The sequence below is a fragment of the Agelaius phoeniceus genome, chromosome 32 (genome assembly GCF_051311805.1).
Source record: "Agelaius phoeniceus isolate bAgePho1 chromosome 32, bAgePho1.hap1, whole genome shotgun sequence".
NCBI lineage: Eukaryota > Metazoa > Chordata > Aves > Passeriformes > Icteridae > Agelaius > Agelaius phoeniceus.
The window spans coordinates 1,332,738-1,360,163 of record NC_135296.1 but is presented as its reverse complement, the minus strand read 5'-3'; the positions used below and the strand labels follow the sequence as shown (position 1 = coordinate 1,360,163).

General features: G+C 59.0%; 2 protein-coding genes across 2 annotated transcripts in view; one reads left to right on the top strand and one right to left on the bottom strand.

Moving 5' to 3' along the window:
- The first annotated feature begins 702 nt into the window (after positions 1-702).
- LOC143696287 (uncharacterized) lies at positions 703-5,348 on the top strand. The gene is made up of 3 exons (XM_077192282.1): positions 703-1,728; positions 3,251-3,284; positions 4,834-5,348. The coding sequence occupies exons 1-3, from the start codon at positions 754-756 to the stop codon at positions 5,259-5,261; spliced, it is 1,437 nt and encodes a 478-aa protein (XP_077048397.1). The 5' UTR covers positions 703-753; the 3' UTR covers positions 5,262-5,348.
- A 2,894-nt stretch (positions 5,349-8,242) lies between these two features.
- LOC129133831 (A.superbus venom factor 1-like) overlaps positions 8,243-27,426 on the bottom strand; it is a 46,613-nt gene continuing 27,429 nt past the window's right edge. The window contains exons 22-41 of the mRNA XM_077192280.1: positions 27,330-27,396; positions 26,830-26,916; positions 26,534-26,737; positions 24,296-24,371; positions 24,051-24,210; positions 22,119-22,214; positions 21,880-22,030; positions 20,002-20,165; positions 19,196-19,354; positions 18,547-18,697; positions 18,380-18,431; positions 17,637-17,724; positions 16,966-17,052; positions 16,133-16,238; positions 13,810-13,899; positions 12,005-12,091; positions 11,353-11,436; positions 10,482-10,617; positions 8,499-8,693; positions 8,243-8,389 (exon numbers count right to left, since the gene is read on the bottom strand). Coding sequence (XP_077048395.1) covers positions 8,552-8,693; positions 10,482-10,617; positions 11,353-11,436; positions 12,005-12,091; positions 13,810-13,899; positions 16,133-16,238; positions 16,966-17,052; positions 17,637-17,724; positions 18,380-18,431; positions 18,547-18,697; positions 19,196-19,354; positions 20,002-20,165; positions 21,880-22,030; positions 22,119-22,214; positions 24,051-24,210; positions 24,296-24,371; positions 26,534-26,737; positions 26,830-26,916; positions 27,330-27,396 — 2,187 coding nt within the window. The 3' untranslated portion in view covers positions 8,243-8,389; positions 8,499-8,551. The remainder of the gene's footprint in view (positions 8,390-8,498; positions 8,694-10,481; positions 10,618-11,352; positions 11,437-12,004; positions 12,092-13,809; positions 13,900-16,132; positions 16,239-16,965; positions 17,053-17,636; positions 17,725-18,379; positions 18,432-18,546; positions 18,698-19,195; positions 19,355-20,001; positions 20,166-21,879; positions 22,031-22,118; positions 22,215-24,050; positions 24,211-24,295; positions 24,372-26,533; positions 26,738-26,829; positions 26,917-27,329; positions 27,397-27,426) is intronic.

Sequence of the window (27,426 nt, the reverse complement as noted above, 5' to 3'; positions counted from 1 at the left end):
CTGATGTCCCCTGTCCCTCCCCGATGTCCCTGTGTCCCCTCCCCGTTGTTCCAGTTCCGTCCCCGCTGTCCCCGCTCCATTCCCCGATGTCACCTCTGTCCCCTCCCCGCTGTCCCCGTGTCCCCTCCCCGCTGTCCCCGTGTCCCCTCCCCGATGTTCCAGTCCCCTCCCCGACATCCCCGGTGCATTCCCTGATGTCACCTCTGTCCCCTCCCCGATGTCCCTTCCCCGCTGTCGCCCCCGCGCTGTCCCCTCCGTGATGTACCCGTGTCTCCTCCCCGGTCCCCTCCCCGATGTCCCTTTACTGATGTCCCCGATGTCCCCTCCCCGATGTCCCCGATGTCCCCTCCCCGTTGTTCCAGTCCCCTCCCGCATTTCCCCGGTGCATTCCCTGATGTCACCTCTGTCCCCTCCCCACTGTCCCTTCCCCGCTGTCGCCCCCGCGCTGTCCCCTCCGTGATGTACCCGTGTCTCCTCCCCGGTCCCCTCCCCGATGTCCCTTTCCTGATGTCCCCGATGTCCCCTCCCCGTTGTTCCAGTTCCCTCCCCGCTGTCCCCGCTCCATTCCCCGATGTCCCCTCCGTGATGTCCCCGTGTCCCCTCCCCGCTGTCCCCGTGTCCCCTCCCCGTTGTTCCAGTCCCCTCCCCGACATCCCCGGTGCATTCCCCGATGTCCCCGTGTCCCCTCCCCGCTGTCCCTGTCCCCTCCCCGTTGTTCCAGTCCCCTCCCCGACATCCCCGGTGCATTCCCTGATGTCACCTCTGTCCCCTCCCCGATGTCACCTCTGTCCCCTCCCCGTTCCCGTCCCGTTAAAAGCGGCCCCGCTCCGCTCTGTCGCCGATGTCGCCGCGATGTCGCCGCTCGCCGACCCCGAGAATCCCGCGGCAGCCGCGCGGCCCTGCCGGTGCCTCTGCCCGGAGCCGGACCGGGACCCGAACCGGGGCTGGGACCGGGACCAGAACCGGGACCAGAACCGGGACCAGAACCGGGATCAGAACCGGGACCCGAACCAGGGCTGGGACCGGGACCAGAACCGGGACCCGAACCGGGGCTGGGACCGGGACCTGAACCGGGACCCGAACCAGGGCTGGGACCGGGACCCGAACCAGGGCTGGGACCAGGACCAGAACCGGGACCAGAACCGGGACCAGAACCGGGATCAGAACCGAGACCAGAACCGAGGCTGGGACCGGGACCCGAACCGGGATCAGAACCGGGACCAGAACGGGCACCAGAACTGGGACAGGAACCGGGACCGGGTGTGGGACATGAACGGGCACCAGAACCGGGACATGAACGGGCACCAGAACCGGGACATGAACGGGCACCAGAACTGGGACCGGAACCGGGACGGGAACTGGGACCAGAACCCGCACCAGAGCCAGAACTGGGACCGGAACCGGGACCGGGTGTGGGACATGAACCGGGACCAGAACGGGCACCAGAACTGGGACCAGAACCAAAACTGGGACCGGAACTGGGACCGGGACGTGAACCGGGACCGAGACCAGAAATGGGACATGAACCGGCACCAGAACCGGGAAAAGCACCGAGAGCAGAACTGGGACCGGGACCAGAGCCGGGACCCGGAGCAGGGCCGGGACCGTTCCCGGTGCCGGTGCCGGTGCCGCCGCCTGCTCCCGGCGCTCGCCGCCATCGCCGCCCTGGCCGCGCTCGGAGCCGCCGCCGCCGCCCTGGCCGCGCTCCGGGGGCCGCCCCCGGCGAAGGTGGGCACGGGGGGAGGGGTCTGTCCGTCTGTCCTGGGGCGGGGTGGCCGCTTGTCCCGGGGTCGGGATGTCCCGGTGCCCGTTTGTCCTGGTGTCCGTTTGTCCCAGCGTCCGTTTGTCCCAGTGTCCTGGTGTCCATTTGCCCCAGTGTCTGGTTATCCAGTTACCCTGGTGTCCGTTTGTCCCGGTGTCCGTTTGTCCCGGTGTCCTGGTGTCCATTTGTCCCAGTGTCTGGTTATCCAGTTATCCAGGTGTCCGTTTGTCCCGGTGTCCGTTTGTCCCGGTGTCCGTTTGTCCTGGTGTCTGTTTGTCCCCTCCTGTCCATTTATCCTGGTGTCCAGGTGTCCGGTTTTCCCGTTATCTGGGTGTTTTTCCTGGTGTCCGTTTGTCCCAGTGTCCGGTTGTCCAGGTGTCCGTTTGTCCTGGTGTCCGTTTGTCCTGGTATCTGGTTATCCAGTTATCCTGGTGTCCATTTGTCCAGGTGTCCGTTTGTCCCAATGTCTGGTTATCCAGTTATCCTGGTGTCCGTTTGTCCCAATGTCCGTTTGTCCCAGTGTCCATTTGTCCAGGTGTCCGTTTGTCCAGGTGTCCATATGTCCCCGGTGTCCATTTGTCCCAGTGTCCGTTTGTCCCAATGTCCGTTTGTCCTGGTGTCCGTTTGTCCAGGTGTCCATTTGTCCATTTGTCCCGGTGTCCGTGTGTCCCGGTGTCCGTTTGTCCCGGTGTCCATTTGTCCCAGTGTCCATTTGTCCAGGTGTCCGTCTGTCCTGCTGTTTGCTTGCCCACGTGTCCGGTTGTCCATCTGCCCAGCTGTCCGTGTGTCCCGGTGTCCATCCCTCTGTCCGCCCCGGTGTCCGGTTGTCCGGCTGTCCAAGCGTCAGGTTGTCTGTCCATCCAGGTGTCCCTCCAGGTGTCCGTCTGTCCGTCCGCCTGGGCGTCCATCCGTCCGCGTGTCCAGTGACCAGCCTGGGGCTGTCCAGGTGTCCGTCCGTCCGTCCGTCCGGCTGTGTGTCCAGCTGTCCGTCCAGGTGTTTGTCCGTCCTGGTGTCCTCCTTGCCCTGGGCTTTGTCCGTCTGTCCGGGTGTCCGTCCCTTCCGGTGTCCGTCTGTCCATCCAGGGGTCCTTCCTGTGTTGGCCACCTTCCCTTCTTGGGGACACTGGGGACACCTTGGGGACACCCTGGGGACTTTGAGGACATTGGGGACACCTTGGGGACACCTTGAGGACATTGGGGACACTGGGGACATTGGGGACACCTTAGGGACACCCTGGGGACATTGGGGACACCTTGGGGACCTTGAGGACATTGGGGACACCTTGGAGACACCTTGAGGACATTGGGGACACTGGCGACATTGGGGACATCTTGGAGACACCTTGGGGACATTGGGGACACCTTGGGGACCCCTTGGGGACCTTGAGGACATTGGGGACACCTTGGGGACACCCTGGGGACACCCTGGGGACATTGGGGACACCCTGGGGACCCTCCTGCTGACGTTGTCCCCTCCTGTCCCCTCAGGCTGCCACCGCTGCCCACATCCTGCTCAGCCCCGGTAAGTCCTGAATGTCCCCTCATGTCCCCAATGTCCCCTCCTGTCTCCTCCTGTCCCTGATGTCCCCTGATGTCCCCAATGTCCCCCGATGTCCCCTCCTGTCCCCCCCCATGTCACCTCCCCTCCCTCCCCTCCCCGCACTCATCTCGAAATTGTCACTCGGGCTCCTCGCAGAGGAAGTGCCACCTCCTGATGTCCCCTCCCCCCTGTCACCTCTCCCGCCACATCCGGCGGTGGCAAAGGCGGCGTCACGGAGTGTCCCCACAGTGTCATTGTCCCCACGGTGTCATTGTCCCCACGGTGTCACGGAATGTCCCCAAGGTGTCCCAGAGTGTCCCCACAGTGTCATTGTCCCCACGGTGTCATTGTCCCCACAGTGTCACGGAATGTCCCTAAGGTGTCCCGGAGTGTCAGCACAGTGTCATTGTCCCCACGGTGTCATTGTCCCCACGGTGTCATGGAATGTCCCGAAGGTGTCCCAGAGTGTCCCCACGGTGTCACTGTCCCCAGAGTGTCACGGAATGTCCCTAAGGTGTCCCAGAGTGTCCCCATGGTGTCACGGAATGTCCCTAGGATGACTTGGAATGTCCCCAAGGTGTCCCAGAGTGTCTCTGTCCCTGTGGTCCCCAGGGTGTCACTGACTGTCCCCAACCCCACCCAGTGTCCCCTGTGTCCCCAGGCTCCCTCCTCCCCTCTGTCCCCCTGTCCCCAGTGTCCCCTGATGTCCCAATGTCCCCAATGTCCCCATGTCCCCAATGTCCCCAATGTCCCCAATGTCCCCCTGTCCCCCCTGACCATGTCCCCATGTCCCCAGTGTCCCCATGTCCCCTGCTGTCCCCTGCTGTCCCCCTGACCGTGTCCCCTCTGTCCCCAGGCTCTCTGTCCCCTGCTGTCCCCATGTCCCCAGTGTCCCCAGTGTCCCCCTGACCGTGTCTCCTCTGTCCCCATGTCCCCAGTGTCCCCATGTCCCTGCTGTCCCCCTGACCGTGTCCCCTCTGTCCCCAGGCTCTCTGTCCCCATGTCCCCATGTCCCCATGTCCCCAGTGTCCCCAGTGTCCCCCTGACCATGTCCCCTCTGTCCCCAGGCTCTCTGTCCCCAGTGTCCCCCTGACCGTGTCCCCTCTGTCCCCATGTCCCCATGTCCCCATGTCCCCAGTGTCCCCCTGACCGTGTCCCCTCTGTCCCCAGGCTCTCTGTCCCCGCTGTCCCCATGTCCCCAGTGTCCCCACTGTCCCCCTGACCGTGTCCCCTCTGTCCCCAGGCTCTCTGTCCCCATGTCCCCAGTGTCCCCATGTCCCTGATGTCCCCCTGACCGTGTCCCCTCTGTCCCCATGTCCCCAGTGTCCCCATGTCCCCAGTGTCCCCCCCTGACCATGTCCCCTCTGTCCCCAGACTCTCTGTCCCCAGTGTCCCCAGTGTCCCCAGTGTCCCCCTGACCGTGTCCCCTCTGTCCTCAGGCTCTCTGTCCCCATGTCCCCGCTGTCCCCATGTCCCCAGTGTCCCCAGTGTCCCCAGTGTCCCCCCCTGACCGTGTCCCCTCTGTCCCCAGGCTCGCTGTCCCCGTCCCCCCGCTGGCGTTACCAGGACGGCGTCCAGGGCGTTTTCCAGAGCGGTGACATCCGGCCGGACGCCTCGGGGACCTCGCTGCTGGTGACGTCCGGCGGCCTCTACCTGCTCTACGGCCAGCTGGGTGTCACCTGCACGGCGGCCAGCTGTCCCCAAGGCGCCGTCACCCTGCGGCTGCGCCGCGCCGCGGCCCCGCGGCCGCTGCTGGCCGTGCCCCTGTCCCTGCCGCCCGCCGCCGGCGGCCACCGCCAGCGGTCAGCGCTGGCCCAGGCCGTGGGGCAGCTGCGGCCTGGGGACGTCCTGAGCCTCGAGCTGGCTGGGGACACCGCTGGGGACACGGGTGGGTGGCAGCTGGAGCAGGAGGAGCGCGAGGGGAACTTCGTGGGGCTGCTGCGGATCGCAGGGGGGTGACAGCGGCCGGTGGCACTGGGTGGTGGCACTGGGGTGATGATGGGGGCCTCGTGTCCTGCTGGTGGCACCGGGGTGATGATGAGGGCCTCGTGTCCTGGTGGCACCGTGGTGGGGGCCTCGTGTCCTGCTGGTGGCACCGGGTGGTGATGAGGGCCTTGTGTCCTGGTGGTGGCACCAGGGTGATGATGAGGGCCTCATGTTCTGGTGGTGGCACCGGGTGGTGGCACTGGGGTGATGAGGAGGGCCTCGTGTCCTGCTGGTGGCACTGGGTGGTGGCACCGGGTGGTGGCACCAGGGTGGTGATGAGGGCCTCATGTCCTGGTGGTGGCACCGGGTGGTGGCACCAGGGTGGTGATGAGGGCCTCGTGTCCTGTTGGTCACCGGCCGAGGTCGGGCTTGGGGACATCCGGGAGTCCCAAGTGTGGAGGTTTGGGGACATCGAAGGACATGGATGACGTCCATGGTTGGAGGTTTGGGGACATCAAGGGGCATCGGTGACGTCCATGGTTGGAGGTTTGGGGACATCAAGGGACATCGGTGACGTCCATGGTTGGAGGTTTGGGGACATTGAAGGACATCGATGACGTCCATGGTTGGAGGTTTGGGGACATCAAGGGACATGGGTGATGTCCATGGTTGGAGGTTTGGGGACATCAAGGGACATCGGTGACGTCCATGGTTGGAGGTTTGGGGACATTGAAGGACATCGGTGACGTCCAAAGCCAAAGGTTTTGGGACAAGACCCCCCCATGCTCAGAAATCTGGGGACAAGGGACATCGGTGACATCGGTGACATCCATGGTTGGAGGTTTGGGGACAATGCCAGAGATTTGGGGACATTGGACATTGGACATTGGAGGCCTCCAAACCCCAAGGTTCGGGGACATCAAGGGACATTGGTGACATCCACGGTTGGAGATTTGAGTGACAAGATCCCTGTGTCCAGAGATTTGGGGACATCAAGGGACATCGGTGACCTCCAAACCCAGAGGTTTGGGGACATCAAGGGACATCGGTGACATCCAAGGCTGGAGATTTGGGGACATCAAGGGACACCTGTGACGTTCAAGGCCGAAGATTTGGGTGACAAAACCTTGTCCCCAGAAACGTGGGACACCAAGTGACATCGGTGACCTCCGGACCTGAAGATTTGGGGACATTGAGTGACATCACTGACCCCCCCCCAATCTGGTGTTTGGGGACATTTGGGGACCTCGTGGACCCAGTGCTGGACACTTGGGGACACTTGGGGACACTTGGGGACATTTGGGGACACTTGGGGACATTTGGGGACCTGGTGCTGGACGCTTGGGAGCTCCTTGGGGACATTGGGGACACTTTTGGGAGGGACGTCCCTGCTGTCCTTAATGAATTTTTGTCCTTAATTATTGTTCTTAATTAATTATTTATTAATTATGCTCCTTAATTAATTATTTATTAGTCAATGAATAAATTTATTTATGGATTCTTTTTACCGCCTCGATTGTCCCCAAAAAAACGGGGGTGACAAACCTGGGGTGGCACTGAGGGGACATTGAGGGGGGTCTCCACCTTCAAATACCCCCAAATTTGCCCCAGAAACCCCAAAATTTGCTGAAGATCTCCCAAAATTTGCCCCAGAATCCCCCAAATTTAACCCCAGAACCCCTAAATTTGCCCCAGGGTGTGGGGACTCCAAACTCTGCACCCCAAATTCGGCACCCAAAATTCTGCACCCCAAACCCTGAACCCCACAATTCCCACCCCAAACTTTGCACCCCAATCCCCACACCCCAAATTTTGCACCCCACGTTTCCCACCCCACACTCTGCACCTGGGGCAATTTTTTGGGGGGATCTGGGGTAGATTTTGGGGATCATGGGGTTAAATTTTGAGGAATCTGGGGCAAATTTGGGGGACTCTGGGGCAATTTTTGGGGTCTTGGGCAAATTTGGGGGGGGATCTGGTGCAAATTTTGGGGGTGGGAAATCCGGGGTGCAGAATTTGGGGTGCAGGGTTTGGGTTGGGAAATTTGGGGTGCAGAGTTTGGGGTCCTTGACTGTTGTGGTGTCCCCATGTCCCCCGTGGTGTCCTCATGTCACTCATTGTGTCCCCATGTCCATTATGGTGTCCCCATGGCCCCTGTGGTGTCCTCAGGTCCCCTATGGTGTCCCCATGTCCTCCCCATGTCCCCTCTGGTGTCACCCTGTCCCCTGTGATGTCCCCATGACCCTCATGGTGTCCTCAGGTCCCCTGTGGTGTCCCCATGTCCTCCCCATGTCCCTCATGGTGTCCCCATGTCCCCTCTGGTGTCACCCTGTCCCCTGTGATGTCCCCATGACCTTCATGGTGTTCCCATGTCCATTATGGTGTCCCCATGACCCTCATGGTGTCCCCAGGTCCCCTGTGATGTCCCCATGTCCCTTATGGTGTCCCCATGTCCATTATGGCGCCCCCATGTTCCTTATGGTGTCCCCACGTCCGTTATGGTGTCCCCACATCTCCCATGATGTCCCCATGTCCCCTTGGTGTCCCCTTGTCCCTTATGGTGTCCTCCACATCCCCTGTGGTGTCCCCATGACCCCTCTGATGTCCCCGTGTCCCCTCTGGTGTCCCCATGTCCCCTACCATGCCCCCATGACCTCTCTGGTGTCCCCATGTCCGTTATGGTGTCCCCATGTCCCCTTGGTGTCCCCTTGTCCCTTATGGTGTCCTCCACATCCCCTGTGATGTCCCCGTGTCCCCTGTGGTGCCCCCATGACCCCTCTGATGTCCCCATGTCCTCTGTGATGTCCCCACATCCCCTCTGGTGTCCCCATGTCCCTTGTGGGTGTCCCCTTGTCCCCTACAGACTCCCTGTGACCCCTCTCATGTCCCCACATCCCCTCTGATGTCCCCATGTCCCCTTGGTGTCCCCATGTCCCCTGCCATGTCCCCATGTCCCTCATGGTGTCCCCATGTCCCCTGCCATGTCCCCCCCTTCAAGGACACACCAAAGCCAATTGCTCAGAAATGACTTTTTTAACCAAAAACAAACAAACAAACAAAGGCGGGGAGGGGACAAAAAGTGACCGGACAAGAGCGGTGACACCCCAGAACCGGGTGCCATCAGCAGGGTGGTGACACCCCAGGGTTGGTGACACCCCAGGGTTGGTGACACCCAGGGTGATGGCACCCCAGGGTTGGTGACACCCGGGGTTGGTGGCACCCAGGGCGGTGACACCCAGGGTGGTGACACCCAGGGTTGGTGACACCCAGGGTGGTGACACCCCAGGGTTGGTGGCACCCCAGGGTGGTGGCACCTCGGGGACTCAGGTGGGACAGCCGAAGAACGCCATGTTCTCGGAGAACTCGACGAAGTCCTGGCAGCGGCGCTGGAGCGGCGCGTCCTGGCACGCGGCCTCCGAGGGCCACTCCTCCAGCCAGGTGTCCTTCCCAATCAGGTACCTGTACCTGGGGACACGGGGGACAGCTGGGGACAATGGGACAGACAGGGGGACACGGGACAGACAGGGGGACACGGGGACAATGGGGATACACAGGCAATGGGGACAATGGGGACAGTGGGGACAATGGGGACAATGGGGATATAAGGGCGGCCTCCGAGGGCCACTGCTCCAGCCAGGTGTCCTTCCCAATCAGGTACCGGTACCTGGGGACATGGGGACAGCCCTGGGGACATGGGGACAGACAGGGGGACATGGGGACAGACAGGGGGACATGGGGACAATGGGGATACACAGGCAATGGGGACAATGGGGACAGTGGGGACAATGGGGACAATGGGGACAGACAGGGGGACACGGGGACAGCTGGGGACACGGGACAGACAGGGGGACATGGGACAGACAGGGGGACATGGGGACGGAGAGGATAATAGGGACAATGGGGACAATGGGGACAGTGGGGACAATGGGGACAGTGGGGATATAGGGGCGGCCTCCGAGGGCCACTCCTCCAGCCAGGTGTCCTTCCCCATCAGGTACCTGTACCTGGGGACACGGGGGACAGCTGGGGACACGGGGACAGACAGGGGGACATGGGGACAATGGGACAGACAGGGGGACACGGGGACAGCTGGGGACACGGGGACAGACAGGGGGACATGGGGACAATGGGACAGACAGGGGGACATGGGGACAAGGGGGATACACAGGCAATGGGGACACAGGGGACAGCCCTGGGGACAATGGGGACAGCCATTGGAACAACTATGGGGATATGGGGACAGCCATGGGGACATGGGGACAGTGGGGACAGCAGGGGACATCGGTACAGCTGGGGACGTGGGGACAGCCGGGGGGACAGCAGGGACAGTCATGGGGATAATGGGGACAATGGGGGCAGTGGGGATTATAGGGATACAGGGGATATATGGGGACACAGGGGACAGCCATGGGGACATGGGGACAGTAGAGACAATGGGGACACAGGGGACAATGGGGACAATGGGGGCAATGGGGCAATGGGGACATTGGGAATTCAGTGTGCAATGGGGATATGGGGACAATGGGGACAGCCATGGGGACAGTGGGGACAGTGGGGGCAGTGTGGATAAAGGGGATATAGGGGACAATGGGGATATAGGGGACAGTGGGGACAATGGAGACAATGGGGACATTGGGAATTCAGGGGACAATGGGGACATGGGGACAGTGGTGACAGTTGGAACACTGGGGACACAGGGGACAATGGGGCAATGGGGGCATCCAGAATTCAGGGGACAATGGGGACAATGGGGATAGAGGGGCAATGGGGACAGTGGGGACATCCAGAATTCAGGGTAGAATGGGGACATTGGGAATTCAGGGGACAATGGGGACAGCTGGGGACATGGGGACAAATGTGGGGATGATGGGGACACGGGGACAAATGTGGGGATATGGGGGCAGTAGGGGACACTGGGGACACAGGGGACAGTGGGGACCGTGGGGACAATGGGGACATTGGGAATTCAGGGGATGTTGGGGACAATGGGGACAATGGGGACATTGAGAATTCAGAGGACAATGGGGACCATGGGGATATAGAGGACAATGGGGACACCAGGGACACAGGGGACAATGGGGACAGTGGGGATAGAGGGGCAATGGGGACAGTGGGGACAATGGGGACAGTGGGGACCCAGGGGACAATGGGGACCCAGGGGACAATGGGGACAGTGGAGACCCAGGGGACAATGGGGACAGTGGGGACAGTGGGGACCCAGGGGACCCAGGGGACATTGTGCCCGTGTCCTACTGTCTGCCGCTGGCCCAGAGGTCGCTGGCCTGTCCCCAGACCAGGTAGTCCTGTCCCCTCTGCAGCCTCAGGCTGTCCCTGCACTGCTGGTGGCTCATGAAGGTCCTGTTGCTACCGGCCGGGTTCTCGTCCGTGCCTGTCACCATGGTGTCACCGTGATGTCACCGTGATGTCACCGTGATGGCACCATGATGTCACCGTGTCGCCGTGTCACCTCCACCCACCAAACAGGGCAGCCGTGGTGGCAGCACCCCCACAGTGGCACCAGATGTGGTGGCACCGGGTGCCTCCAGCTTTGCCAGCAGCCTTGGTGTCCCCAACGTACTGGGGTGACACCGACCCCAGCTGGGTGACACCGACCCCACCTGGGTGACACCAGCCCCACCCAGGTGTCCCTGTACTCCCTTGGGTGACACCGACCAGAGCTGGGTGACGCCAACCCCACCCAGATGACATCAACCCACCTGGGTGTCCCCAAACTCTCTTGGCTGACATCGACCCCACTTGGGTGACACCGACCCCAGTTGGGTGACACCAGCCCCCTGTAGGTGACACTGACCCCAGCTGGGTGACACCAACTCCACCCAGGTGACACCACCCCCACCCAGGTGACACTGACCCACCTGGCTGTCCCCCACCAGCGCACTTGAGTGTCCCCATCTCCAGGTGACCCCCACCATGTCCTCCCTCATGGTGGCGTTGTCCCCCCACCGAGGTGGCCTTGTCCCCCCCCATGGTGGCCTTGTCCCCCTCATGGTGGCCTTGTCCCCCCCCATGGTGGCCTTGTCCCCCCCATGGTGGCCTTGTCCTCCCCCGAGGTGGCCTTGTCCCCCCCCCCGTGGTGGCCTTGTCCCCCCCATGGTGGCCGTACCCATCTTGATGACCGACAGCACCTCCATGATGTAATTGTCGTAGGCCGGGGTCTCCTCCTGTGCCAGCAGCCTCACCTTGTACACTGCCAGGGGACACATTGGGGACAATGGGGACAGTCACCCCCGCCAGGGTGGCCCTTCCGTGTCCCCTGTCCCCACCGTGTCCCTCCCCGGTCCCACCATGTCCCCGATGTCCCCAATGTCCCCGATGTCCCTAACGCCACCCGCCATGATCCCTTATCACCCCATGTCCCCAATGTCCCCAATGTCCCAATCCCCCAACGTCCCCATTGTCCCCCAATGTCCCCAATGCCCCCCCAATGTCCCTGATGTCCCCACTGTCCCCCAATGTCCCCATTGTCCCCCAATGCCCTCCAGTATCCCCATTGTCCCCAACATCCCTGATGTCCCCAATGTCTCCATTGACCCCAACATCCCCATTGTCCCCACTGTCCCCAGTGTCCCTGATGTCCACCCCCAATGTCCCCTATGTCCCCCAATGTCCCCAATATCCTTGATGTCTCCAACATCTCCAATGCCCTCAATGTCCCCATTGTCCTCCAGTATCCCCATTGTCCCCAACATCCCTGATGTCCCCATTGCCCCCATTGTCCCAATGCCCTCAATGTCCCCACTGTCCCCATGTCCCACCGAAGTCCACCCCGGGCTCGCAGGCCTTCTCGATGCGTTGGTTGACCGTGATGTCCCTGGGCTCCTCCTGGCGCTTGAAGCAGCTCTCTGTGGGGACACCGTGGGGACATCGTGGGGACATCACCGGGACACAGCCATGACAAGGTCAGCTGTGGCAGGGACGTGTCCCCATCACAGTCATGGCATGTGACGTCTCATCAATGACGTGTCCCCACCAGGGTCATGACGTGTCCCACCACAGCAGGGACGTGTCCCCATCGTGGTTGTAACCTGTGACAGTTCCTCAGGGGCGTGTCCCATCATGGCCATGACGTGTTCCATCACATCAATGTGTCCCACCATGGCCATGACATCTCCCATCACATCAACGTGTCCCATCTTGGCCAGGACATGTCCCCATCACAGTGACATGTGACATCGCATCATTGATGTGTCCCACCATGGCCATGACACATCCCCATCACGGCTATGAAGTGTCCCATCACATCAATGTGTCCCACCATGGCCATGACACATCCCCACCATGGCCATGACATGTTCCATCACAGCAACATGTCCCCACCATGGCCGTGACATGTCTCCACCATGGCAGCGGCATGTCCCCATCATGGCCATGAAGTGTCCCATCACATCAACGTGTCCCACCATGACTGTGATGTGTCCCCACCATGGCCAGGACATGTGACATCTCATCACTGATGTGTCTCACCATGGCCATGAAGCGTTCCATCACATTGTGTCCCATCATGGCCACAACATGTCCCCATCATGGTGGCATGTGACATCTCATCATTGATGTGTCCCACCATGGCCATGAAGTGTCCCATCACATCAACGTGTCCCATCTTGGCCAGGACATGTCCCCATCACAGTGACATGTGACATCTCATCATTGACGTGTCCCACTATGACCATGACATGTCCCACCATGGCTATGAAGTGTCCCATCACATCAACGTGTCCCCACCATGGCCAGGACATGTCTCCACCATAGCCATGACACGTCCCCATCATGGTGACATGTGACATCTCATCATGGATGTGTCCCACCATGACCATGACGTGTCCCATCACATTGTGTCCCACCATGACCATGACGTGTCCCATCACATCAACATGTCCCACCATGGCCATGACACATCCCCACCATGGCCATGACGTGTTCCATCACAGCAACATGTCCCCAGCATGGCCAGGACATGTCCCACCATGGTGACATGTGACATCTCATCATGGATGTGTCCCACCATGGCCATGATGTGTCCCATCACACCAACGTGTCCCACCATGGCCATGACTTGTCCCCACCATGGCTATGTAGTGTCCCATCACAACATGTCCCACCATGGCTGTGACATGTCTCCACCATGGCAGTGGCATGTCCCCATCATGGTGGCATGTGACATCTCATCATTGATGTGTCCCACTATGACCATGTCCCACAATGACATGTCCCCAGCATGGCCATGGTGTGTCCCATCACATTGTGTCCCACCATGGCCATGACACATCCCCATCACATCAATGTGTCCCACCATGACCGTGACACGTCCCCACCATGGCCATGACGTGTCCCACCCTGTCCCCATGTCCCACCATGGCCATGACACATCCCCATCACATCAATGTGTCCCACCATGACCGTGACATGTCCCCACCATGGCCATGATGTGTCCCCATCATGACCATGACGTGTCCCATCACATCGTGTCCCACCATGACCATGACACGTCCCCATCATGACTGTGACACGTCCCCACCATGGCCATGACGTGTCCCACCCTGTCCCCGTGTCCCCGTGTCACCTTCGGCGCAGCGACAAACGTCCCCCTGGCAGATCTTGTTCAGTTTCCCTCCCTCCTTGTCCGGGTGGTAGAACCGGGTGCAGCGATCGTCTGCGGGGACACGGGGACATCAGGGGACATCAGGGGACAGCTGGGGACAGGGGGGGACAGCAGGGACATCAGGGGACAGCGGGGACAGCGGGGACAGCGAGGACAGGGGGGGACATTAGGGGACAGCGGGGGACAGTGGGGGACAACAGGGACAGCTGGGGATATCAGGGGACAGCGGGGACAGGGACAGGGATGGGACACGGATGGGGAGAGAGGGGACAGGCACAGGGACAGGGTGGGGACAGTGACAGTGACAGGGACAGGGACAGTGACAGGGACAGTCACACACCAATGCTGTAGTAGCTGTAGACAGTGACAGGGACAGTGACAGTGACAATGACAGTCACACACCGATGCTGTAGTAGCTGTAGACACTGACAGTGACAGTGACAGGGACAGGGACAGTGACAATGACAAGGACACACCAATGCTGTAGTAGCTGTAGACAGTGACAGTGACAGTGACAGTGACAATGACAGTGACAGTGACAGTGACAATGACAGTCACACACCGATGCTGTAGTAGCTGTAGACAGTGACAGTGACAGGGACAGTGACAGGGACAGTGACAGTGACAATGACAATGACAGTCACACACCGATGCTGTAGTAGCTGTAGACAGTGACAGTGACAGGGACAGTGACAGTGACAGTGACAGTGACAGTCACACACCGATGCTGTAGTAGCTGTAGACAGTGACAGGGACAGTGACAATGACAGTGACAATGACAATGACAGTCACACACCGATGCTGTAGTAGCTGTAGACAGTGACAGGGACAGTGACAATGACAGTGACAATGACAATGACAGTCACACACCGATGCTGTAGTAGCTGTAGACAGTGACAGGGACAGTGACAGGGACAGTGACAATGACAGTGACAGTGACAGTGACAATGACAGTCACACACCGATGCTGTAGTAGCTGTAGACAGTGACAGGGACAGTGACAGTGACAGTGACAATGACAATGACAGTGACAGTGACAGTGACAGTCACACACCGATGCTGTAGTAGCTGTAGACAGTGACAGTGACAATGACAGTGACAGTGACAGTGACAATGACAGTGACAGTCACACACCGATGCTGTAGTAGCTGTAGACAGTGACAGTGACAGTGACAATGACAATGACAGTGACAATGACAGTCACACACCGATGCTGTAGTAGCTGTAGACAGTGACAGTGACAGGGACAGTGACAGGGACAGTGACAATGACAGTCACACACTGATGCTGTAGTAGCTGTAGACAGTGACAGTGACAATGACAGTGACAGTGACAATGACAGTCACACACTGATGCTGTAGTAGCTAGGGACAGTGACAGTGACAGTGACAGTGACAGTGACAATGACAGTGACAGTGACAGTGACAGTCACACACCGATGCTGTAGTAGCTGTAGACAGTGACAGTGACAGTGACAATGACAGTGACAATGACAGTGACAGTGACAGTGACAATGACAGTCACACACTGATGCTGTAGTAGCTGTAGACAGTGACAGGGACAGTGACAGTGACAATGACAGTGACAGTGACAATGACAGTGACAGTGACAGTGACAATGACAGTCACGCACCGATGCTGTAGTAGCTGTAGACAGTGACAGTGACAGTGACAGTGACAATGACAATCACACACCGATGCTGTAGTAGCTGTAGACAGTGACAATGACAGTGACAGTGACAGTGACAGTGACAGTGACAATGACAAGGACACACCGATGCTGTAGTAGCTGTAGACAGTGACAGTGACAGTGACAGTGACAGGGACAGTGACAATGACAGTCACACACTGATGCTGTAGTAGCTGTAGACAGTGACAGTGACAGTGACAGGGACAGTGACAGTGACAGTGACAGTGACAGGGACAGTGACAATGACAGTCACACACTGATGCTGTAGTAGCTGTAGACAGTGACAGTGACAGTGACAGGGACAGTGACAGTGACAGTGACAATGACAGTCACACACCGATGCTGTAGTAGCTGTAGACAGTGACAATGACAGGGACAATGACACTGACAGGGACAGGGACAGTGACAGTGACAGTGACAGTCACACACCGATGCTGTAGTAGCTGTAGACAGTGACAGTGACAGGGACAGTGACAGTGACAGTGACAGGGACAGTGACAGTGACAGGGACAGTCACACACCGATGCTGTAGTAGCTGTAGACAGTGACAGTGACAGTGACAGTGACAGTGACAGTGACAATGACAGTCACACACCGATGCTGTAGTAGCTGTAGACGCTGACGGCCGCGGGCTGGATCAGCCCCACCTGGAACCTCTGGTGGGCCTTGAAGGCGAAACACTCCTGGGCCCTGTGTGACACCTGGGGACAGCGCGGGGACAGGGACAGGGACAGGGACAGGGGACATTGATGGGGACAGGGACAGCCATGGGGATGAGAACAGAGACAGGAGACAGGAGACAGGAGACAGGGACAGGAACAGGGGACACAGGCAGGGGACAGGGACAGGGGACAGGGACAGGGGACAGGGACAGGGACAGGGGGGTGGCACTCAGACAGGCTGCGAGCCACCTCCCCAGCGCACCCGGTCCTGTCCCCAGCCATGTCCCCGTGCTGTCCCCACCCATCCCTGTCCTTGTCACCACCTTGACACTGTTGCTGTCACCACCCCTGTCCCCAGCCCTGTCACAGCCCTGTCCCCCTCCTGTCCCCGCCCATGTCCCCAACTCCATCCTGACCCCTGTGCCATCCCGTCCCTGTCCCTGCCCCTGTCCCTGTCCCTGTCCCCCCTTGTCCCTGTCCCTGTCCCATCCTGTCCCTGTCCCATCCTGTCCCTGTCCCTGTTCCTGTCCCTGTTCCTGTCCCTCCACATTGTCCCTGTCCTGTCCCTGTCCCTGTCCCTGTCCCTGTCCCTGTCCCACCTTGTCCCTGTCCCTGTCCCTGTCCCATCATGTCCCCACCCCTGTGTCCCCATCCGTCCTATCCCTGTCCCACCTTGTCATTGTCCCATCCTGTCCCTGTCACCATCCCAGTCCCATCCTCACCCCCATGTCCCCAGTGTCCCCAGTGTCCCCAGTGGTGTCCCCACCTTGTCCAGGTAAATGACGACGTTGCTCCGCTCTTTGTCCTGGTCCAGCTCGAACTTGGAGATGTACCTGTCCACGCCCTCGGACAGCTGGGGACAGGGACACGGGGACATTGGGGACACTGGGGACAGTGTGACACTGGGGACAGTGTGACACCAGGACCATGGGGACACATGGGGACAACAAGGACGTGGGGACACAAGGACGCACGTGTGGCAATGAGGGGACATGGTGGCACATGATGGCACAAAGACTTGGGGTCCCTTGTCTTTGTCCCCATGTCCCCCCAGTGTCCCCATGTCCCCCTGTGGTGTCCCCATGTCCCCGCAGTGTCCCCATGTCCCCTGTGGTGTCCCCATGTCCCCCCAGTGTCCCCATGTCCCCCTGTGGTGTCCCCATGTCCCCGCAGTGTCCCCATGTCCCCCTGTGGTGTCCCCATGTCCCCCCAATGTCCCCATGTCCCCCTGTGGTGTCCCCATGTCCCCCTGTGGTGTCCCCATGTCCCCGCAGTGTCCCCGTGTCCCCCTGTGGTGTCCCCATGTCCCCCCAGTGTCCCCGTGTCCCCTTGGTGTCCCCATGTCCCCCTGTGGTGTCCCCATGTCCCCCTGTGGTGTCCCCATGTCCCCCCAATGTCCCCATGTCCCCTGTGGTGTCCCCGTGTCCCCTCACTGACCCTCCTGAGGTCCTGCACGTCCGGTGTGAATCCCGTGAGCATGGACACGTCCAGGATGGACATGGTGGCATCCACGGCTTCCAGGTACCTGTGGGGACACAGCTGAGGCCACCCCGCCTGTCCCCACCCCCCTGTCCCTCCCGATGTCCCCAACGCCCCCATGGCACAAGGTGAGTGCTTTTTGTCCCCAGTGTCACCATCCCTGTCCCCGCTGTCCCCAATGTCCCCTGTGTCCTTCCATCCCATTCCCCACCCTGTCCCCAGTGTCCCCAGTGTCCCCAGTGTCCCCAGTGTCCCCAGCGTCCCCATCCTTTCCCTGATGTCCCTGTCCCATGGTCCCCAATGTCCTCAATGTCCCCAATGTTCCCAATGTCCCCATCCTCTCCCTGATGTCCCTGTCCCCAACATCCCCTCTCTGTCCCCAGTGTCCCCAATGTCCCCAGTGTCCCCATACTTTCTCGGCTGTCCCTGTCCCCAGTGTCCCCATTTTCCTCCCTCTCCCCAATCTCCCCAATGTCCTCACCCCGTCCCTGATGTCCCCAATGTCCCCATTTTCCTCCTTGTCCCCAGTGTCCCTTCCTCCCCTTCTCCCTCTCCCCACTGTCCCCAATGGCCCTGCTGTCCCCACTGTCCCCACTGTCCCCATTGTCCCCATTTTCCTCCCTGTCCCCAGTGTCCCTTCCTCCCCTTCTCCTCCCTGTCCCCAGTGTCCCCAGTGTCCCCAGTGTCCCCAGTGTCCCCACCTGGTGCAGATGTTGATCTTGACCGTCCTGATGATATCCTCCTCTTCCCTGCCTGGGTGGGGACACCGAGGTGACATCGAAGGTGACACGGGGCGCTCAAGGGGACACACAGGGGCGGGGCTGGCGGTGACACCGCCAGGACAGGGAGGGGACAGTTGGGGACCCACCCTTGTTGACCTCCTCCACGTCCACGCTCAGGTGGAACTTGTCACACTTGTCCTCCCTCTCGGGGACCTTGGCGTGGTACACGGTCACCACTGTCATTGTCCCCTTGCCCACGCCCTCGGCCTTGACCGTGAAGTCCTCGTTGTGCTTGGTCTGAGGGGACAGGGGACGGTGGGGACATCGGAGGGGACACTGGGGACATCGGGAGGGGACATCGGGAGGGGACATTGGGAAGGGACAGGGACATTGGGGACATTGGGAAGGGACAGGGGATGTTGGGAAAGGACAGGGGACATCAGGAGGGGACATTAGGAAGGGACAGGGGACATCCCCAGGAGGAACAGGGGATGTTGGCATTGGGAAGGGACAGGTGACATTGGGAGGGGACAGGGGACAGGGACAGGGACAGGTGCCAAGGACAGGTGCCAAGGACAGGTGACAGGTGCCAAGGACGGGTGCCGAGGACAGGTGACAAGGACAGGTGACAGGGACAGGGACAGGTGACAGGGACAGGGACAGGTGCCAAGGACAGGTGCCAGGGACAGGTGCCAAGGACAGGTGCCAAGGACAGGTGCCAAGGACAGGGACAGGGACAGGTGCCAAGGACAGGTGCCAAGGACAGGTGCCAGGGACAGGTGCCAGGGGCGTTACCTCGGCGGAGCGCGCCACCAGCGCGTTGCGGTTCTCGATGCGGTACTTGATGGGGCTGGCGCGGCGCGGCAGCAGCACCGACACGTCCAGCTCCAGCTGCTCCTGGGCCTGCGCGGCCACCTGGTACTGGGCCAGCGCTTGGAACACCAGGATGGTGGCCTGAGGGGACATTGGGGTCACCAGGGCTTGGGGACACTGGTGGAGAACCCACAAGGGCTCCTGGGTGACAATGGAGGCCTGAGGGGACATTGGGGTCACCAGGGCTTGGGGACACCAGCTCTGTGTCCACCTGGTGCTGGGCCAGCGCTTGGAACACCAGGGTGGTGGCCTGAGGGGACACCGGGGTCACCAGGGCTTGGGGACACTGGGTGGAGAACCCACAAGGGCTCTGGGGTGGCCTGAGGGGTCATCAGGGTCACCAGGGCTTGGGGACACTGGTGGAGAACCCACAAGGGCTCTGGGGTGGCCTGAGGGGACACCAGTGTCACCAGGGCTTGGGGACACCAGCTCTGTGTACTGGGCCAGGGTTGGAACACCAGGATGGTGGCCTGAGGGGACACCGGGGTCACCAGGGCTTGGGGACACTGCTGGAGAACCCACAAGGTCTCTGGGGTGGCCTGAGGGGACACCAGTGTCACCAGGCCTTGGTGACATCACCTGGAGCTCCCCAAACTCTTCTGAGCGCCCTTTGGCTCCTGCGCCACCCAGGACGTCCCCAAAACGACCACGCCCCTCCCTGTCACCCCCAGCGCCGCCGGGGGTCCCGGGGATGTCCCCGCGGTGGCCGGGGCTGCCCCGTGTCCCACCTGGGTGGAGCCGTAGCCCCCTCCGTAGTAGTTCTGCTGGGCCAGCCACCGGACCACGGGCCCGGCCAGCTGGGCCTTCTCCATCTGCACCAGGGCCAGCAGCGCGTAGGACGTGCCCTCGATGTTGTAGGTGCGGGCGTTGCTCTCCTCCCAGCTGGCCCCGCCTGCGGGGACACCGGGGACACCTTCGGCCACCAGGGACCCCCACGGCCACCTCAGCCCGGCCTCAAATGACGGCCCCGGGTGAGGCGTTATCTCAGGAGGGTCCTAAACCACTTCTGGAGAAGCTCAGGAGGACCCAAAACCACCTCCCCTGACCCCAAATTCCAACCCTGGGTGAGGATTCAGTTCTGGAGAACCTCAGGAGGACCCAAAACCACCTCCTCTGACCCCAGATCTCAACCCTGGGTGAGGATCAGTTCTGGAGAACCTCAGGAGGACCCAAAACCACCTCCTCTGACCCCAAATTCCAACCCTGGGTGAGGATTCAGTTCTGGAGAACCTCAGGAGGACCCAAAACCACCTCCTCTGACCCCAGATCTCAACCCTGGGTGAGGATCAGTTCTGGAGAACCTCAGGAGGACCCAAAACCACCTCCTCTGACCCCAAATTCCAACCCTGGGTGAGGATTCAGTTCTGGAGAACCTCAGGAGGACCCAAAACCACCTCCTTTCACCCCAGTTTGACCCCTCTTGAGGTCTCACCTTTAGAGAAGCTCATGAGAACCCAAACCCACCTCCTTTCACCCCAATTTTGACCACTCTTGAGATGTCACCTTTGGAGAACCTCATGAGAACCCAATCCCACCTCATTTCACCTCAATTTTGACCAATTTCCACCCCAGTTTTGGTGTCATCTTTGGAGAACCTCATGAGGACCCAAACCCACCTCCTTTAACCTCAATTTTGACCCCTCTTGAGGTCTCACATTTCAAGAACCTCCTGAAGACCCAAACCCACCTCTTTTCACCCCAATCTTGACCAATTTCCACCCCAGGTTTGGTGTCATCTTTGGAGAACCTCATGAAGACCCAAAACCAATTTTCCTGGCACCAATTTTGAGCCGTTGAGGCATCACCCTTGGAGAACCTCATGAGAACCCAAACCCACCTCCTTTAACCTCAATTTTGACCAATTTCCACCCCAGTTTTGGTGTCACCTTTGGAGAACCTCATGAGAACCCAATCCCACTTCTTTTCACCCCAATTTTGACCAATTTCCACCCCAGTTTTATGTCACCTTTGCAGAACCTCATGAGGACCCAATCCCACCTCCTTTCACCCCAGTTTGACCCCTCTTGAGATGTAACCTTTGGAGAACCTCATTAGAACCCAAACCCACCTCTTTTCACCCCAATTTGACCGCTCTTGAGGTCTCACCTTTAGAGAACCTCATGGGAACCAAACCCATCTCCTTCCACCTCAATTTTACCAATTTCCACCCCAGTTTTGGTGTCATCTTTGGAGAACCTCATGAGAACCCAATCCCACCTCTTTTCACCCCAATCTTGACCAATTTCCACCCCAGGTTTGGTGTCATCTTTGGAGAACCTCATGGAGACCCAAAACCAATTTTCCTGGCACCAATTTTGAGTCGTTGAGACGTCACCTTTGGAGAACCTCATGAGGACCCAAACCCACCTCCTTTCACCCCAGTTTGACCCCTCTTGAGATGTCACCTTTGGAGAACCTCATTAGAACCCAATCCCACCTCATTTCACCCCAGTTTGACCCCTCTTGCGGTGTCTCCTTTGGAGAACCTCCAAACCCACCTCCGTTCACCCCACTTTGACCCCTCTTGAGACGTCACCTTTGGAGAACCTCATGAGAACCCAATCCCACCTCCTTTCACCCCAGTTTGACCCCTCTTGAGACGTCACCTTTGGAGAACTTCATGAGGACCCTCTCGCTCTTGAGCTTCCCGGCCAGGGCCAGCGCGTAGGACGCCAGGGCCACCGTGTAGGGCCGGGCCAGCTGCTCGTAGCGCCGCGCCAGGAACCCGGCGGCCTTGTTGATGCTGTCGTCCAAGCTCTGGGAACCAAGGATGGAGAATTTGGCATCTCAGGTGGCTTCCACGACGGTCTGGAAGCTCAGGGATGTCACCTGTGGGGTCACTCACGTTGATGTGGTCCTTGCAGATGTCCCGTGCCTCCTGCAGGGCGATGAGCACGAAGGCGGTGAGGGACACCTCGGGCTCGGCGCCGGCGTAGCCTCCCTGCGGGACGAAAAAGAGGGAAAAAACCTCGGGATTGGGGTTTTCCAAGAGCTCAGTGGTCCACCAGCAGCTCATTCCAAAGATGTGTCCTTGACCGGTCCGAGGGACAGCCAAGGGACAGCCAAGGGACAGCCAAGGGACAGCCAAACTTCACCCAAGGGATACCCAAAGGGTCTCTGACCTTCATGTGACCTTCAGGTGAGGAACACCCAAGGAACATCCAAGGGACACTCAAAGGACACCCAAAGAATATCTGACCTTCACGTGAGGAACACCCAAAGAATATCTGACCTTCATGCAAGGAACATCCAAGGGACACCCAAGGGACACCCAAGGGACATCCAAAGGGTATCTAAACTTAACGTGACCTTCAGGTGAGGAACACCCAAGGGACAATCAAGGGACACCCAGTGGACACTCAAATGTCACCCAAGGGACATCCAAAGGGTATCTGACCTTCACCTGACCTTCACATGAGGAACACTCAAGGGACACCCAAGGGACACCCAATGGACACCCCAACTTTGCCCAAGAGACACCCAAAAAATACCCAAGAGGCACCCAAGGAAGACCCAAGGAATGTTTGACCTTCACCCAAGGAATGCCCAAGGACATTTCTGAGGTTCACCTGACCTTCACCCCAGGAAACTCCAGGGAACACCCAAAAACCACCCAAGGAGCGCCCAAAACCCACCTGAACTTCAACCAAGGAACACTCAAAGAATTCCTGAGGTTCACCTGATCTTCACCCAAGGAATGCCCAAGGAACACCCAAAACCCACCTGAACTTCAACCAAAGGAACACTCAAAGAATTCCTGAGGTTCACCTGACCTTCACCCAAGGAACGTCCAAGGAACACCCAAAAAGCACCCAAGGAACACCCAAAACCCACCTGAACTTCAACCAAGGAACACTCAAAGAATTCCTGAGGTTCACCTGACCTTCACCCAAGGAACGCCCAAGGAACACCCAAAAACCACCCAAGGAACACCCAAAAACCACCCAAGGAGTGCCCAAAACCCACCTGAACTTCAACCAAGGAACACTCAAAGAATTCCTGAGGTTCACCTGATCTGCACCCAAGGAACTTACCCAAAAACCATCTAAGGAACTTAGACCTGACCTTCAGGCAAGGAACACCCAAAACCCACCCAAACTTCAACCAAGGAACACTCAAAGAATTCCTGATGCTCACCTGACCTTCACCCAAGGAACACCCAAGGAACACCCAAAAAGCACCCAAGGAACACCTGACCTTCACCCAAGGAACGTACCCAAAAACCATCTAAGGAACACTTGACCTTCAGGCAAGGAACACCCAAAAACCACCCGAACTTCAACCAAGGAACACTCAATGAATTCCTGAGGTTCACCTGACCTTCACCCAGGGAATGTCCAAGGAACACCCAGAAACCACCCAAGGAGCACCCAAAACCCACCCGAACTTCAACCAAGGAACACTCAATGAATTCCTGAGGTTCACCTGACCTTCACCCAAGGAATGCCCAAGGAACACCCAAAACCCACCCGAACTTCAACCAAGGAACACTCAATGAATTCCTGATGCTCACCTGACCTTCACCCAGGGAATGTCCAAGGAACACCCAAAAACCACCCGAACTTCAACCAAGGAACACTCAATGAATTCCTGATGCTCACCTGACCTTCACCCAAGGAACGCCCAAAAAGCACCCAAGGAACACCTGACCTTCACCCAAGGAACGCCCAAGGAACAGCCAAAGTTCACCAGACCTTCACCCAAAACCTCCCACCCTCCACCCGAGGTCCCCCAAGCTTCGGCCACCAGCAGTGACAGGGTTGAGGTGTCCCCCTACCATCATCTCCTTTTGGAGGACGGGCGCATCCTCCTGGAAGACCCCGTCCGGCTTCTGCTTGTTGAGGATGAGCCACTTCATGGGGCCGCAGATCTCGCTGTGCTCGATGTCCGTCAGCTTCCTGGCCATGGCGAACACCTTCACCACGTAGGCGGTCAGCCTGGGCATGGGGACACCTGAGGGTCACACCTGGCCCTGTCACCTGGGCTGGGTGGTGGTGGTGGTGGTGGCAGCAGGTCCCTCACCAGGTGCTGGAGGGGCGCTTGAGGAAGGCGGCGTAGGAGCTGTCGGACTTGCGGTAGGCCAACTGTTGGGTGTAACCTGCGAGGAGATGGCCATTGGTCAACGTGAGGGGTGGCCTGGGGGGGCTTCAGGCCACCAGTGCCCTCCAACCTTTGGTCAACATGAGGGGTGGCCTGGGGGGGCTTCAGGCCATCAATGTCCTCCAGCCATTGGTCAAAATGAGGGGTGGCTGGTGGTGGTCTCAGGCCACCAATGTCCTCCAACCGTTGGTCAACGCAAGGGGTGGCCTCAAGCCATCAATGTTCTCCAGCCATTGGTCAATGCAAGGGGTGGCCTCAGGCCATCAATGTTCTCCAGCCATTGGTCAATGCAAGGGGTGGCCTCAGGCCATCAATGTTCTCCAGCCATTGGTCAACATGAGGGGTGGCCTGGGTGGGCTTCAGGCCACCAATGTCCTCCAACCTTTGGTCAACGTGAGGGGTGGCCTGGGTGGGCTTCAGGCCACCAAGGTCCTCCAACCTTTGGTCAACATGAAGGGTGGCTTGGGTGGGCTTCAGGCCACCAATGTTCTCCGGCCATTGGTCAACGTGAGGGGTGGCTTGGGTGGGCTTCAGGCCATCAATGTCCTCCAGCCATTGGTCAACAGGAGGGGTGGGCTTTAGGTCATCAATGTTCTCCAACCATTGGTCAACATGAGGGGTGGCCTGGGTGGGTCTCAGGCCACCAAGGTCCTCCAACCGTTGGCCAACACAAAGAGCACCCACCCAAACTGAGGAACCCTCGGGCCGCCAACCTGCTCTGGAGCCCGTCCCAGTGCACACCAGTAACTCTGGAAACCCCAAACTGGCGTCACCCAACCCAGGTCACCTCTAGAGGAGCGACCTTCTGCACCACCTCGGATGATAGGGACCTCCTGCGACCCAAGAGAGGACACCGAGGGACACTCCCACCATTTTGTGGACATTCCCACCTCTTTTGAGGACCGTTCCCACCACTTCTGTTGCCAGCCCCACCATTTTTGGTGCCGTTCCCACCATTTTGAGGACGTTCCCACCATTTTGAAGACATTGCCACCATTTTGAGGATGTTCCCACCACGTCGGTGCCGTTCCCCCCATTTTGAGGACATTCTCCTCACTTCTGGTGCCATTCCCAACATTTTGAGGACATTCCCACCACTTTTGGTGCTGTTCCCACCATTTTGTTGCCATTCCCACCATATTTTGCTGTTCCCACCATTTTGAGGACTTTCCCAGCACTTTTGTTGCCTTTCCCACCATTTTGAGGACTTTCCCACCATTTTGAGGATGTTCCCACCATTTTGAGGACATTCCCACCACCTTTGTTGCCGTTCCCACCATTTTGAGGACATTCCCACCATTTTGAGGACATTCCCACCATTTTGTTGCTGTTCCCACCGCTTTGATGACATTCCCACCATATTGGAGCCGTTCCCACCATTTTGGAGCTGTTCCCACCATTTTGAGGATATTTCCACCATTTTGAGGATGTTCCCTCCATTTTGAGGACATTCCCACCACTTTCATTGCCGTTTCCACCATTTTGAGGACATTCCACCATTTTGAGCATGTTCCCACCATTTTGGAGCCGTTCCCACCATTTTGATGACATTCCCACCATTTTGAGGACATTCCACCATTTTGAGGACATTCCCACCATTTTGAGGACGTTCCCACCATTTTGAGGATGTTCCCACCATTTTGAGGACATTCCCACCACTTTCATTGCAGTTCCCACCATTTTGAGGACATTCCCAGCATTTTGTTGCCTTTCCCACCATTTTGAGGACATTCCCACCATTTTGTTGCCTTTCCCACCATTTTGAGGACTTTCCCACCATTTTGAGGATGTTCCCACCATTTTGAGGACATTCCCACCACTTTCATTGCAGTTCCCACCATTTTGAGGACATTCCCAGCATTTTGTTGCCTTTCCCACCATTTTGAGGACATTCCCACCATTTTGTTGCCTTTCCCACCATTTTGAGGACTTTCCCACCATTTTGAGGATGTTCCCACCATTTTGAGGACATTCCCACCACTTTCATTGCCGTTCCCACCATTTTGTTGCCTTTCCCACCATTTTGAGGACTTTCCCACCATTTTGAGGACGGTCCCACCATTTTGAGGAGATTCCCACCACTTTTGTTGCCTTTCCCACCATTTTGAGGACGTTCCCACCATTTTGAGGACATCCCCTCCCTTCTGGGGCCGTTCCCACCTTTCTTGATCAGCTCGATGGCGCCGGCCCGGCGGTCGACGCCGAAGGTCTCCCACTGCATGGTCTTGTCCAGGTAGTGGACGGCGATGACCGTGGGCGTCATGCCGATCATGTTCTGCTCCCCACAGCCCGACGGGGTCACGATCAGGTGCTTCAGCTTGGCCCCATCGATGGCCTTCTCCACGATGATGGACACGGGGTTGCCTGGGCCAGGAGAGGACGTGTCACGCCCAAGATGTCCCACCTGTCCCCCTCCCCAGCCAGCTTGTCCCCACGTGTCTTCTCCGTCTGCTCACCCTGGATGCTGACTTTGGTCTCCGACTCGGTGTTGGGGACGATGTCCGAGAGGTCGACGGCCTTCACCCGCTCCTCCTGCACCCCGTCTGTGGGGTGGGGTGGCCGTGGTGACCCCAAATCCTCCCCTGAGGTGACCCAGCCCCACCCCACATCAGGGTGTCCCTTGTCCCTTGCCCCAGTTCTCTGGTGGGATGTCCCCTGTCCTCCAAGCTGTCCCAAACCTGAGCTTGGAGGTTCCTCCTTGATCCCTCCAGATGTCCCAAACCCACGGTGGGACCTCCCTGGTCTCCAAAAGATGCCCCAAACCCACAGTGGGACATTCCTGGTCCCCAGAGATGTCCCAAACCCACAATGGGACCTCCATGGACCCCAAAGATGTCCCAAACCCACAATGGGACCTCCTTGGTCCCCAGAGATGTCCCAAAGCCACCATGGGACCTCCATGGACCCCAGAGATGTCCCAAACCCACCATGGGACCTGCCCAGAGATGTCACTCACTGACTCCCTTCTTCTGCGGGTCCAGCTCCACGATCTTCACCGTCTTCTCCAGCCGCATCCCCTCGGGCTGTCCAGGACAGAGTCCGGCACTGAAGGT

Coding starts and splice junctions, on each gene's coding strand:
- LOC143696287 (XM_077192282.1), top strand. CDS start 754: ATGTCACCTCTGTCCCCTCCCCGATGTCACCTCTGTCCCCTCCCCGTT. Junction 1,729..3,250: donor GGGGGCCGCCCCCGGCGAAG/GTGGGCACGGGG, acceptor CTGTCCCCTCAG/GCTGCCACCGCTGCCCACAT. Junction 3,285..4,833: donor CCACATCCTGCTCAGCCCCG/GTAAGTCCTGAA, acceptor CTCTGTCCCCAG/GCTCGCTGTCCCCGTCCCCC.